This window comes from Bos grunniens, chromosome 17 (genome assembly GCF_055505025.1).
Source record: "Bos grunniens cultivar Pamir isolate PY7600 chromosome 17, Bosgru_T2T1.0, whole genome shotgun sequence".
In the NCBI taxonomy this organism is placed as follows: Eukaryota; Metazoa; Chordata; class Mammalia; order Artiodactyla; family Bovidae; genus Bos; species Bos grunniens.
The window spans coordinates 71,333,226-71,348,237 of NC_141181.1; the positions used below are offsets into that span (position 1 = coordinate 71,333,226).

Consider the following 15,012-nt stretch of genomic DNA (forward strand, 5'->3'; position numbering starts at 1 on the left):
AGGCTCGGCCAAGCTCACCTGCACCCTGAGCAGCGAGCACAGCACGGTCTACATTGAGTGGTATCAACAGAGTCCTGGGCAGGCCCCTCGGCATCTGATGAGGCTGACCAGTGATGGAAAAGTCACCACAGGGGACGGGATCCCCGACCTCATCTCCGGCTCCAGCTGTGGGGCTGATCGTTACCTGACCATCAGCAGCCTCAGTCTGACGACGAGGCTGATTATACCTGTGGTGTCAGCTATAATGATGGTGGCCAAAGTGGGTACCACAGTGACACAGACAAAGGGGAAGTGAGGCGTACACCTCCCTCCCATGCCTCTGCCCATGGGCACGAGGGTGAGCTGCTCCCTGTCCGTCCCCAGGGCCTTGACCTCTGAGTCTCCCCTCAGAAATCCATCTCCCCAACCCTCTCCCAGAGACACGCCTAGGATAGACAGACACGTGTTAAACTCTAGGTGGTTTTGACAACACGACATTCTTTTTCCTCCTGCACGAGTCTGTGTGGAGGATGCAGGAGACACCAGCCTAGCCCAGAGGGGAAGAGTTCCCTTGGAGGGGTCTGAGCTGATATGACCCTGACCCCAGGAGCCCCCAGGCCCCGTGCTCCCATTGTAGGTCTCTCAAGGCAGAGACATGGATAGTGGAGTCCAGAGGTCACAGTGGAGGTCAAGGCACGAAGTGACCTGACTCAGGTGGGTGGCGCGCAGAGCAGGAGCTCTGTCAGGGCTGAGGGCTCAGCAGGAAGAAATGAGCCTCAGGGGAAGGAGGAAGGAGCCTTGATCCCGTGGTGGCAGCAGAGCTGGGTGCTTGTGGAATCAGGGCCGTGTGAGGGGGTCTGTGGGAGGACTGACCTGCAGACAGGCAGCGGGAGCGTGTGATGGGGACCCAGAGGGACAGACGGCAGGAAGTGAGGACAGGAATGAAACGGGAGGCAGTGAAGACTGTTCAAAACCAGCCCTTTATGAGTGCTCATTGGCCTGCAGCGTGATTGGCATCTGAGACTGTAGGGTTCTTATCAAAATTTCTCTAATAGCTGTAGTGAGTCCTCCCTGTTTTTCGTTCTTATTGCCTTAGTGGTCACGCTGTTGATCGTCTTTCAGCTGCTCACTTCTCATCCATGTACCTTGTTTTGTGAAGTGTGTCATCAAACATTTGGCCAATCATCAAACTCAGCTTCCCCCAGGGTTACTTATTCTCGGTGTGTGTGTTCCTGGGTGTTTCGTTCTGTCACTTTATCACAAGTGTAGGTTCATGATCCACCAGCCTGGTCAGAATACATCAGAGACTTCTTCCCAAGCATCCCTGCTGTTCTTTTACAGCAGCATCCACGTTCTTCCACCAGCTTCCCTGCGCTCCCCATAACCCCAGGCACCACTCATTCATCTCCACTTCTAAAAGTCAGTCGTTTCAGAAATGGCACATAGAAGTGAAAGACAGAGCCACATGGCAGGTAGCCTTGGCAGTGGTGTTTTTCACTCTGTAGAGTCACTGGCAATCATCAAAACTCTTCTGTGCGTGAAGAACTCAGTCCTTCTCAGAGCCGAGTTATTTTCCAACATTCGATTACCGAAGTCTGCCACCCAGCTAGCAGAGAAAGGACATCTGTATTGCTCTCAGTTGGGCAACCCTTACGCCCCTCTATGGACAGTTTGTGTCTAGTTTCTCTGTGTGCATCCGTCTTCACTCTTCTGAAATAAATGTTCAACTGGGCAGCTGCTGGGCCGTATGCTGACCTCGAGGTCTTGGAGACGCTGTCGCCTCTTCCGCAGGGTAGCTGGGCCGTTGCAGCATCCTCTGAGCCGTGCCTGAGTGGCCCAGTTTCTCCGCGTCCGTGCCAGCGTTCAGGATTATCCTTGCACTTGATTGGAGCCATTCGTGCAGGCACATGGTGATGCCTCATTGTGGTTTCACTTGCATTTCCCCTGTGGCTGATGACAAAGGTCTCTCCATGAGCTCACGGCCACTTCTACAGCCTCTTCCACAAAACCTGGCTCTATTCACTGCGCATTTTCCCAATTGATATACTCACTTCTTTTCTTTTTATACTCAGTTGTGAGAGTTTGTGTATACTCCATGTATTTGTCATTCGTTGGATATATGCTTTGCAAAAATTCTCTTTAGGGTTGTCATTTGTTTTTTTTTTGTTTGTTTGTTTTTTTTATCCCCTTTATATAGTTTGGGCTTCCCTTGAGGCTCAGCTGGTAAAAAATCCACCTGCAATGCAGAAGACCTGGGTTCAGTCCCTGGGCTGGGCAGATCCCCTGGAGAAGGGAAAGGCTTCCCACTCCAGTACTCAGTCCTGGAGAATTCCATGGACTATATAGTCCATGGGGTCCCAAAGCGTCAGACACAACTGACCGACTTTCAATTTCAGATAGCTTGCAAACAAAAGATATCAGTTTTGATGAGGTTCAAAGTATTGATCTTTCCTTTTATGAAACATGCATTTGCTGCCACCAAACAATTCTTGTTAATCCTAGATCCCAACGATTCTCCTGAATTTATCTTCTAAAACGCCTTTTTTTAAAAAAGAAAAGTTTGCCTAAATGTTTGTGAGCCATTTCATGGTGTCCGACGGTGGAATCCTGGCTCTCACAGCAGCAAGACCGCAGTCCCCTCAGAGCCAGCTTCCAGCACTGTCCAGCCCCCCACATGATGACCTCATCCCCAGAGAGGACGCCTGTGTGTCCCCTAAGCCCAGAGGAGACCCCCTTGAGCAGACAGAGGGCATGTGCACTGCTCAGGGAGGGGCAGGCTTTCTCACTCAGCCCAGAGACAGTCTGGGCACCTGGTCACAGGCCTGGGAGGCAGGCCCCAGGAAACTCCTCCTAGGAGCCCAGCTGCTCTCCGATCAGCAGGGGGCGGGTCACCAGGCCACGAGGGCCAGGAAGATTTGCATGAGGACATCCCTTCTGAGGATAAAAGAGCCCAGAGGCCCCAGCGCTGCTGTGGGCTCAGAGGCAGAGCTCGGGGCGCATCCACCATGGCCTGGACCCCTCTCCTGCTGCCCCTCCTCACTCTCTGCACAGGTGCGGCCCCCCCAGCCCTGCCCACAGGCTCCGGCCACACAGGACCCTGGGCTGGGCCTGCCCCGAACCCAGAGCGCACTCCAGGCACCGCCTCAGGGTGGGATGCCCGGGGAAGGGGTCCTTCTTTCTCATCCCCTCACCCTCCTCTCTTCCAGGCTCCGTGGTCTCCTATGAACTGACCCAGCCGACTTCAGTGTCAGTGGCCTTGGGACAGACGGCCAAGATCACCTGCTCGGGGGACCTGCTGGATAAAAAATATACTCGGTGGTACCAGCAGAAGCCGGGCCAGGGCCCTGTGAGTGTCATTTATAAAGATAGTGAGCGGCCCTCAGGGATCCCTGACCGGTTCTCTGGCTCCAGCTCAGGCAAAACAGCCACGCTGACCATCAGCGGGGCCCAGACCGAGGACGAGGCCGACTATTACTGTCAGTCAGCTGACAGCAGTGATAATCCTCACAGTGACACAGACAGACGGGGAAGTGAGACACAAACCCTCCCGTCCTGCTCACGCTCTCCTCCAGCCCCAGGAGGACTGTGGACACAGCAGGGACAGGCCTGGCCCGGTTCCCCCCGCCTCCCGGCCCTTCGGCAGGCTCTGCACAGGGGCGTCCGCAGGGACGATGGGCTGGCGGGACCAGACTGTCCTGGTGTTGGCCGTGTGGTGACCTGGACAAAGAGCCTGATGAAGGACAGACAGAGGGACAGAGACCACTGCTAATGGACTCTGGATGTCCATACGGTGCTGACAGGACACTCAGCAGCCAAAACTCCGGGACGAATTCAGAGAACTGCCCAGCTCCTCGGAGCTTCTGTTGAGCTCGAGAAACAGAACGAACCAGCCCGGGGCCGGTGTGGGGCCGTCAGGCCGCTCCCCTGGGCTCCCCGACCTCCCACTAGGGCTGGAGCCGCGGCAGCTCCCCGCTGTGCCCTCCCTGGGAGGGGCTGTCATTGCAGAGACGGTTCCCCCGCCCAGGCCCTGACCCCTCTGTGAGGGAGATTCAGTCAGTGATGCCTGAGGCCCGGAGCCCAGTCCCCGGCTCGGGTCAGGACGACGTGCAGGCCCCGCCCCGAGCCCACACCTGTCACCACACCGCAGGGCGGACCCGTCCAGCCTCCCAGGCTTCCCTCCAGAGATCACACTCAGCACCAGGCCTGCGTTCAGAGCGGAGGTCCAAGGAGCCAAAAGAAAACACACGTCTAGAGGGAAGAGTCCTGAGGAGGAGAGAGCTACACAGAGGGTCTGCACACTGCGGACACTGCTCGGAGCCTGAGAGCTCGAGTGCGGGGCACAGTGAGCGGAGGGAGGACGGAACCTCCAAGGACACCGGACGCCGATGGCCAGAGACACACGCACGTCACAGGAGGGCCAGCTGCCCAGACGCAGGGGAGCTCCTCATTAAGGCCTCAGGGTGAAGAGTCAGGAGAACTGGCCCCGGTTGTGGGGAAACTTAGCCCAGAGGAAACGCTGCCCTGGCCCCAGGTAAGAGACTGAAATAACAGGTGGACAAAGGACTTTCCTGAGTCCTAGTGACTTTCCTGAAGGTAAAACCAAAAATGAAAAAAAAAAAAATTAGGGAAAAATACAAAGATCCCGTATTCAACAAGAAAAGATTCACAGTACCCGATTCCTAACAAAAATTACCTGTAAAGAATCAAGAAAATAGGAGCTATAGTAAGCACGAAATGTATTAATTCAAACATGCTCTGAAATGGCCCAGATAATGTAGTTTATAGTCAAGGACACAAAACAACCTTTAAAATTATGTTTATTTTTTTTCTTGAGACAAAGAGATTTTAAAAACGTTAAGTAGAAACAAGAGAGGTTTAAAAATGACCCAGACTGAATTTCTAGCAATGGGAACTACAGCATCTGAAGACTGAACTACTCTGGACAGGATGGACAGCACACAGATGTGGCAAAAGTGAAGAGCAGTGAATTGATCCCTCTGCCCGAGACCCTGGTCCTCACCATCTGCTTGTGGCCTCTCAGTGTGCCTCCAAAGCTGAGACACGGCCTTTCCTGAATGTGCCAGCAAGTTCTCTCTCCTTTACAAAACACAGGTGACCACATGGTGACTTTGCTGTGCTACCCTGTCTGGCTTAAACAAAGTCGTAACTGCAAATGTAATTTAAAATTTTCCAACACACATGGGTGAGTGCTCTGTTTCACCTAGAATTCCTGCACATGAGCCTCAACGTGTGAATCTGCTCCAGAGAACAAACCTCCCACGGCTGATGTTCTTTCTTTTCTTCTAGTCATTATATTGTCCCTTTTCTGAGCAGAGACCTCGGGTTAGGGAGGAGGAGAGTCTGCCTTCCTCGGCCTTGCGTTCCTCCTGGGTCCACCTGCAGAGAGGCTCATGCTTCACCGAGCCCTTGGGTTCAAATGCTCCTGTCCTCCAGAAACACCCCCAGGCACCCCTAGAAGTAAATCAGTCCAACTTTGTTTCCAGGCAAAGTGGACACACAAAATGAGCCCTCATGGCGCTGAACATAATTCATGTATACATATGTCTTACAATAGTGTAAAATTCCCTCAGTCTAAAATGAAGTATAGGAATTGGAATTGTGAAGTCAATTGACCAAGAAACCAGAAGAAGAAACTGTGTAGTGATCACCCGCAAACGCCTCCATGAATGTCACATGGTTGCACGGTCCCCTGGAGACTCACAGCCTCCCTCCCCCTCTCTCCATGTACATGTATACAGATGTATGTTTGTGTTTGGGAGAACACACACATCTGTCCAGTCCACACCCCTCACGTTCCCTGATGTCCAGAAGGTCTGGCATAGCTGTTAGTTTTGTCCCCAGATAAGATCTTATGGAGTAAACAAAAGGGAATCTTCCAGACCCAGGAATTGGACCGGGGTCTCCTGCATTGCGGGTGGGATTCTTTACTAGCTGAGCTACCAGGGACATATGTGTGTGTGAAAGTCACTCAGTCATGTCCGACTCTGTGACCCCATCGACTATACACTCCATGGAATCCTCCAGGCCAGAATACTGGGGTGGGTAGCCCTTCTCCTCTCCAGGGGATCCTCCCAACCCAGGGACTGAACCCAGGTCTCCTGCATTGCAGGCAGATTCTTTACCAGCTGAGCCAGAAGGGAAAATCTATCAGGGAAGCCCCAAGTAAAAGGAAGGTAATCATAAAGATAAGAGCAGAAACCAATAAAATAAAAAACAAGATGTATTTTTAAAAAGTCAACAAGACAAAAATCTATGAATCTCTGACCCAGTGGTTCTTAACAAAAGGTCATTCCGCCCATCCCAGGGGACACTTGTCCATGTCCGGAGACAGTTTTGATTGACACAAATGGAGAGGATGTAGTTGCTACAGGTATGTAGTGAGTAAAGGTTAAATGATGCTGCTAATATCCTCTATTCATAGGCCAACTCCCCACAAAAAAGAATCATTTAGCCCAAAATGTTAACTGTTCCAAGTTTGAGAAACTGTTCTCATCGTTCTCTGTTCATATAGTTCAAGCAAAATGAGAGAGAGAGAGAAAGCGAGAGGGAGAAGGAGAAGAAGACCAATATCAAGAATGAAAGAGAAGGATTTTCTCTGGTGATTTAGTGGTAAAGAATCCACCTGCCCATGCAGGAGATTTCCCTGGTGCGGGAAGAGACTTCTCTGGTCCCGGAAGATCTCACGTGCTGCAGAGCAACGAAGCCTGTGTTCCACAGCTACTGAAGCCTGTGCGTCCGAGAGCCTGGCTCCACGAGAGGCCACTACCATGGGAAACCCGCGCGCTGAACCTGGAGAGCAGCCCCCGCTCTCCTCAAGCAGGAAAAAGCCCATGCTGCAACAAAGACCCAGCACGGCCAAAAATGAAGAAGTAAATAAGTAAAATTATCATAAAGAAAACCCCATAGTCATCAAAAGGACAATAAGTAACAATTATTAACAACTTTAGATCCAATATATTTCACAAGTTAGATGAAATGGACAAATTCCTTGAAAGAAGTATCAAGCTACTCAGTTCAGTTCAGTTCAGTTGCTCAGTCGTGACCGACTCTTTGCGACCCCATGGACTGTAGCACACCAGGCCTCCTTGTCCATCTCCAGCTACCGGAGTTCACTCAAACTCACGTCCTTCGAGTCGGTGATGCCATCCAACCATCTCATCCTCTGTCGTCCCCTTCTCCTCCCGCCTTCAATCTTTCCCAGCATCAGGGTCTTTTCCAACGAGTCAGTTCTTCGCATCAGGTGCGAACTCCAATACTTTGGAGTTTCAGCTTCAGCATCAGTCCTTCCAATGAATATTCAGGACTGATTTCCTTTAGGATTGACTAGTTGGAGCTCCTTGCAGTCCAAGGGACTCTCAAGAGCCATCTCCAACACCACAGTTCAAAAGCATCAGTTCTTTGGCATTCAGCTTTCTTTATGGTCCAGCTCTCACATCCATACATGACCACTAGAAAAACCATAACCTTGACTTCACAGACCTTTGTTGGCAAATTAATGTCTCTGCTTTTTAACATGCTGCCTAAGGTGGTCATAACTTTCTTTCCAAGGAGTAAGCGTCTTTTAATTTCATGGCTGCAGTCACCATCTGCAGTGATTTTGGAGCCCCCCCAAATAAAGTCAGCCACTGTTTCCACTGTTTCTCCATCTATCTGCCATGAAGTGATGAGACCTCCATGATCTTAGTTTTCTAAATATTGAGCTTTAAGCCAACTTTTTCACTCTCCTCTTTCACTTTCATCAAGAGGCTCTTTAGTTCTTCTTTACTTTCTGCCATAAGGGTGGTGTCATCTGCATATCTGAGGTTATTGATATTTCTCCTGGCAATCTTGATTCCAGCTTATGCTTCTTCCAGCCCAGCGTTTCTCATGATGTACTCTGCATAGAAGTTAAATAAGCAGGGTGACAATATACAGTCTTGACGTACTCCTTTTCCTATTTGGAACCAGTCTGTTGTTCCATGTCCAGTTCTAACTGTTGCTTCCTGACTTGCATACAGATTTCTCAAGAGGCAGGTCAGGTGGTCTGGTATTCCCATCTCTTTCAGAATTTTCCACAGTTTATTGTGATCCACACAGTCAAAGGTTTTGACATAGTCAATAAAGCAGAAACATATGTTTTTCTGGAATTCTCGATTTTTCGATGATCCAGCAGATGTTGGCCATTTGATCTCTGGTTCCTCTGCCTTTTCTAAAACCAGCTTGAACATCAGGAAGTTCACGGTTCACATATTGCTGAAGCCTGGCTTGGAGAATTTTGAGCATTACTTTGCTAGCATGTGAGATGAGTGCAATTGTGTGGTAGTTTGAGCATTCTTTGGCATTGCCTTTCTTTGGGATTGGAATGGAAACTGACCTTTTCCAGTCCCGTGGCCACTGCTGAGTTTTTCAAATTTGCTGGCATATTGAGTGCAGCACTTTCACAGCATCCTCTTTCAGGATTTGAAATAGCTCAACTGGAATTCCATCAGCTCCACTAGCTTTGTTCATAGTGATGCTTCCTAAGGCCCACTTGTCTTCACATTCCAGGATGTCTGGCTCTAGGTCAGTGATCACACCATCGTGATTATCTGGGTCGTGAAGCTCTTTTTGTACAGTTCTTCTGTGTATTCCTGCCGCCTCTCCTTAATATCATCTGCTTCTGTGAGGTCCATAGCGTTTCTGTCCTTTATTCAGTTCCTGGGTCGGGAAGATCCTTTTAATTACTCTGGGTTTAACTTCTGTAGCTTCACTAGTTTAAGGTCTTCCTGTTTTGTAATAAGAGCACTCCATGCTGTGTATTTTTCTCTTGGCACGTGCTTAGCTGCATCTCATTAACTTTACACGTTGTGTTTTCATTTTCATACAGCTGACACATTATTTTCTAATTTGCTTTCAGATTCCTTCTTTAACCCAGCGTGTCTTCATCTGTTTGGGCAGCTACAACAAACTGCCCCAGCCTAGGTTGCTCGTCAACAACAGAAATTTATCCCTAAATTCTGGAGGCTGGAAGTCTGAGATCATGTGGCCCAAGAGTTGGTCCTGATGAAGGTCCCCTTCCGTGCAGGTTGCACGCTGTCAACTTAGCACTGTGTCCTCACATAGCTGGAGGGGCGAAGAAGCTCTCTGAGGCCACTTGCATAAGGGCCCCGTTAATCAATCACCACCTAATCACAATGGCACCCCACTCCAGTACTCTTGCCTGGAAAATCCCATGGACGGAGGAGCCTGGTAGGCTGCAGTCCATGGGGTCTTGAAGAGTCGGAAACGACTGAGCGACTTCAGTTTCACTTTTCCCTTTCATGCATTGGAGAAGGAAATGGCAACCCACTCCAGTGTTCTTGCCTGGAGAATCCCAGGGACGGGGGAGCCTGGTGGGCTGCCGTCTATGGGGTCGCACAGAGTCGGACACAACTGAAGCGACTTAGCAGCGGTAATCACCTCCCAAAGGCTTCACCTCCTAAATACACCTGGGACATTAGGTTTTCAACACATGAATCTCAGGGGACACAAACATTCAAACCATAGCACAGAGGTTATTTAGAAGTGAAAGTGCTGGTTGCTCAGTCACTTCTGACTCTTTGCAATCCCATGGTAGCTTGCAAGGTTCCTCTGTCCAGGGGATTCTCCAGGCAAGATTACTGAAGTGGGTGGCCATTCCTTTCTCCAGGGGATCTTCCCAAGCCAGGGCTCGAATCTGGGTCTCCTACCTAGTAGGCAGATCCTTTACCATCTGAGCCACCAAGGAAGCCAATTTAGAAGTATGTTTTTTAATTTTTAAATATTTGAGAACCTTGTCAGATAGCTTCCTCATCTTCCTGTTGTTGATTTCTAGTTTAAATTCATTGTGGCAGACATAATTTTTATTATTTAATTTTTTTAAGTTGCTGAGGGAGTTCCCTGGTGGCCTAGTGATTAGGATTCTGGTCTTCCACTGCCAATCTAGGTTCAGTCCCTAGCTGGGGAACTGAGATACTGTTAGCCATGTAGCATAGCCAAAAAACCAAAAAGTCACTGAGAATTCTTTTTAAATCCCAGAATATGGTCTAGTTTAGCGAGTGTTTCATAGGCACTAGAAAAAGTCTGCATCCTGCCGATGTTGGTAAAGTGCTCTGTGAATGTCAGGCCAAGGTGGATGTGTTCCTAGTCTCCTATGGCACTACCAGCTTTTTATTTGTGCTGTTGATTAACAAGTAAGAATTGTGATAGTTTCTGTACACTGTAGACTCGTCAGTGTCCCCTTGTAATTCTACCAATTTTTGCTTCAAGTGTTTTGTTTAGATTTTTGTTATTATATGCGTATACGTTGAGAATTTGTCATCTTGAACTTAGCTCATTAATAATTGTGAACTTTATCCTTGATAATACTCCTTGCTCTGAAGTTTGTTTTGTTAGACATGAACATAGCTACTTAGGTTTTCTATGATCGGTTTTGTATTTTATAGCCTTTCCCCATCTTTTTACTTTTAAACTCTGTGTGCCTTTATGATGTAAAGGAGTTTTTACAGTCAACATACAATTCCTCAGATTGTCTAATTTATATGAAACTGCCTTTACGTTTACCAGCACTTTCTTCTGTCGTCTGCAGTCTCTTGTTAAGACTATCCAGTGGATGTTTTATTTTAGATGTTGATATTTCAGTTCTATGACTTACTTTGGTTATTTTCAACATTTTCTATTTCTCTCTGGCATTCTCTATTCACTTGAGCATATTTTCCTTTATAGGGTCAAGTATAGTTAAAAAGCTGTTTTAAAATCTTTGGTAATTTCATTAAATCGGTTATCTCTGAGTCTGTCTCCATTGATTGCCTTTTATTTGAACATTGGCCACATGTTCTTATTTCTTCACATTCCTGGTAATTTTGGTTTATACCCTGGACATTGCTAATGATATGGTGTACAGGTTTTGGTTTCTCTTATGTCCCTCTTGAGAATACTGAACTTTTTTATCAGACAATTTTCCTGACAGAACTCTAGTGATAAACTCTTTGTGTTGCCTGAAGCATTAGTGCAGTTAACTTCAGTTCGGTCGCTCAGTCGCGTCCAACTCTTTGCAACCCCATGGACTGCAGCACGCTAGGCCTCCCTGTCCATCACCAACCTCCGGAGTTTACTCAAACTCATGTCCATTGAGTCAGGGGTGCCATCCAACCATCTCATCCAGTAGATGAAGCAGTAGAAACCTAGTTTATTTCTTCTAGACTTAATTAGGCTGCTTGGAGTCTTCCACATACCTATGTAGTTCAAGAATCAGACAGAGATTTAAGAAAAAGTGGTGTGCAGAATATAGTCTCCTCCATGGCTCTCTCCTTTCTGAGACTTGCTCTTCAATTTCTAGCTTCTGTGGTCCCCCTGAAACTTGTCCTCTGATTATTCACGCCTCTAACACTATGACTTTTCTGGCCAAGTTTGAGCCACCCCATCCGGCATAAATTGGGGTTTGCTCTCAGGTAAAAAAATGAGAAGCTTAGTCCATGCCTCGCCGTCCTTGCAAGCTGGGCTGCTGTCAAGTTTCCGCTCTCTCTGCTCTCCAGTGCCTTTAGGTGGTTGTCGTATTTTCTCCAGAATTCACTGTTGTTTGTTGAAGGATATTTGGCCCAGTAAGAGCTATTCCTCCATTACCAGAAACTAGAATTGCATTTCCCTGGCTTGGATTCTTTCAGGAGACAAATGCAATGGTTTATCCGTGTCCATCACTGACAGCTTTTCTATTTATTCTCACAGATAAATCAGACCTTTCAGGAGTCTATTCTTAGCTACTCAAAATGACTTAGTATCATCTCCAAATATATTTTGCTTTGTGGTCTCTATTCCAAGTTATTTATTAATTCATGCAGTCTTTACAGAACTCTCTTATTCACCCATTTGTATTTAGAGAAGAATTAATTTATATTATTTGCTTCTTATCTCTAGAGCCTTTATAAGATAAAAAAGACTCTTCACTACAGCCTGACCAGATTTTGAAATTAGCTCGTGTAAAACTTTGTCAAATGGCTTTTGAAATTCTCAGTGGACTATATCAACCAATTGCTTACGCTTATGTCTTTTTATTTCTTTAAGGACAACAATAATTTACCCACAACATATTTTTAAATGTTTTGCTAGAGATCCATGTTACCTCATATGTAAAGAGTTTAATAGTCCAATCCTTTATTAATTATAACTTTATATCAGCTTGTCTAGCATAGAAATGTGATGCAATTTTAAATGCTTGGATTCTTCCCAGATTTTTTTAACTAATATTACTTTTGTTTTGTTTTGTTTTTTAAACTGAAAGGGAGAATTGTATATTGTTTGAAATTTTACTGTATGCCAATATTTTTAAATAAAATAAAAATTTGTCAGAACTGAACTATTAGAGTTGCAGATACTATAACATGATAAATCAAATGGGATTTCTTATACTGACAACTAAGAGTAATGAGAAATTGGATAACTTGTGAACATTATCAATTTAGTAATTCTCAAAAAGGATTTATATAGTTAACAGAAGGTACAGCTCTTTTGGAACCGCCAAAGAAAGAAATACCAAGAGTTTAGATTTAAATTATATAATTCTCATATCTGTTACCAAACTCAGTTCAGTTCAGTCACTCAGTCATGTCCAACTCTTTGCAATCCCATGGACTGCAGCACGCCAGGCCTCCCTGTCCATCAACAACTCCCAGAGCTTATTCAGACTCATGTCCATCGAGTCGGTGATGCCATTCAACCATCTCATCCTCTGTCGTCCCCTTCTCCTCCCACCTTCAATCTTTCCCAGCATCTGAGTCTTTTCATATGAGTCAGTTCTTCACATCAGGTGGCCAAAGTATTGGAGTTTCAGCTTCAGCATCAGTCCTTCCAGTGAATATTCAGGACTGATTTCCTTTAGGATGGACTGGTTTGATCTCCTTGCAGACCAAGGGACTCTCAAGAGTCTTCTCCAGTGCCACAGTTCAAAAGCATTATTTCTTCAGCGCTCAGCTTTCTTTATAGTCCAACTCTCACATCCATACATGACTACTGGAAAAACAAAACTACCCAGGAATAAATTTTAAAATTTCAATTTTACATATTTAATATTTTCCACAAATGAAAAGCTTCAATATTTTCATTGACTTTACAGTGTAAACAAAATTCCCTTGACACTCCAAAAAAAGGTTAAAATGTTCTACCTTCTCTTCTGCTGAGGAGAAAGTGACTTTCTAGTCTTGTGACATGGAAATCATAATGAGTCAAAATGTACGTTTTGGCTGCACACCCCTGATTTTACCGCTCAGTGGCTTTAAGAATGCCATCTGATTTGGGTGATTCAAGCTGAATTTATTTTGCTAATAACAGCTAATGTTTACTGTACACGCCTTTGATGCCAGACAGTGTTCCAAGTGTATGATCTCATCTTGTCCTCCAGTTACCCCATAAACTGCCTTCATTTCCATCTGCAGATATAACCTGTTGGAGCGCATCCAAGGTATTGACCACCATTTGATCTAACGCTTCTGATCTTTTCAACTGAGAGGAAGTGTTGGAGCAGTGCATCAACTTTCTCAGTAAACCTTCAAAACACAAGACTTCTTGACCTGTTTTTTAGACAGCTTCGTGCATGCTCTTTCCCAAGTAGCTAAGTTGCTTCAGTCGTGTCTGACTCTGTGAGACTCCATGGACTGCAGTCCACCAGGCTTCTCTGTCCATGGGATTCTCCAGGCAAAAATACTGGAGTGGGTTGTCATGCCCTTCTCCAGGGGATCTTCCCGACCCAGAGATTGAACCGCTTCTCTTACATCTTCTGAGTTGGCAGGCATATTCTTTACCACTAGAGCCACGTGGGAAGCCCCAAACTGGTTCTACACGACTAATGTATTTTCGGTAGTCATGTATGAATGTGAGAGTTGTACCAAAAAGAAAGCTGAGCACCGAAGAATTGATGGCTTTTAACTGCAGTGTTGGAGAAGACTCTTGAGAGTCCCTTGAACTGCAAGGATATCAAACCAGTCCATCCTAAAGGAAATCAGTCCTTACTATTCATTGAAAGGACTGATGCTGAAACTGAAACTCCAAAACTTGGCCACCTGATGCGAAGAACTGACTCACGGAAAAGACCCTAATGCTAGGGAAGATTGAAGGCGGGAGGAGAAGGGGATGACAGAGGATGAGATGGTTGAAAGGCATCTCCAACTTGATGGACATGAGTTTGAACAAGCTTCAGAAGTTGGTGATGGACAGGGAGGACTGGCGTGTGGCAGTCCATGGGATCCCAAACAGTCGGACACAACTGAATGACTGAAATGAACTGAACTGAAGATCTTCCAGGTTCCCCTCTTCACATCGGTTATCAGGTCTCTCTGATCCAGCATTTCTCAGCTAAGACCACCCATGACTCCTGGCTGCAGAATCTTTTACAAAAGTCCCACAGAGAGGAGTGTGATCACTTTACACAGGAGGACTGTGGTTCTCTAGTGTGAGAAATGCTAACTCAGCCCGTCACAGGGACATGAAAGTACTGGAGACAGTAATCAGTTATGCTGAGAAATCACAGCTCTGCTAGAGGCAGCACATGGGGTAGCCAGCAGGGGGCAGCAGAGCGCGGCCAGGAGCAGCAGGTCAGAGGCTGGGCTGCCCAAGCGGGGCTTCAGGGGAACCAGCCCTGCGCGTCCACAGGTGTCCAGGGAGCAGCGCTTGGCAGGAAGTCAGGACCGGACAGGCCATGCCCTCAGGACTAGTGACCACCTCTGAGGGTCACATACACAGTGAACCCCAGGGCACCATGCCTCAGTCCACGGCCAGGACGCTGCCAAGCTGACTGCCCCACTGGGGAGCCCAGGACCACAGGCAGGGGGGCTTGGGACAGTGGTCATGTGGTCAGACACAGGGAAGGTGACAGTGACCACAGTCCCTGAGGACAAGTCTGATGTGCAGACGTGAGAAGCCGAGGAGGAAGCTGGGGACAGACAGGGCTGATGGTGTGGTGACCCCACCTCTCAGTGAGGGGCCCCCGGGGGTAAATTTGCATAAACCCAAACCCTCACTGGCCCCCGCAAAGCTCTGAGAGGGAAT

At 47.2% G+C, this 15,012-nt stretch overlaps 1 protein-coding gene and 1 gene segment (V, D, J or C); both read left to right on the forward strand.

Moving 5' to 3' along the window:
• The window catches only part of LOC147355818 (immunoglobulin lambda-1 light chain-like), a 340,682-nt gene that overhangs the window by 277,809 nt on the left and 47,861 nt on the right, over nucleotides 1-15,012 (forward strand). The window lies entirely within an intron of this gene.
• Nucleotides 2,949-3,748, forward strand: LOC147355832 (immunoglobulin lambda variable 3-25-like). The segment is given in 2 exon segments: nucleotides 2,949-3,030; nucleotides 3,186-3,748. Coding segments are annotated over 2 exon segments (609 nt in total).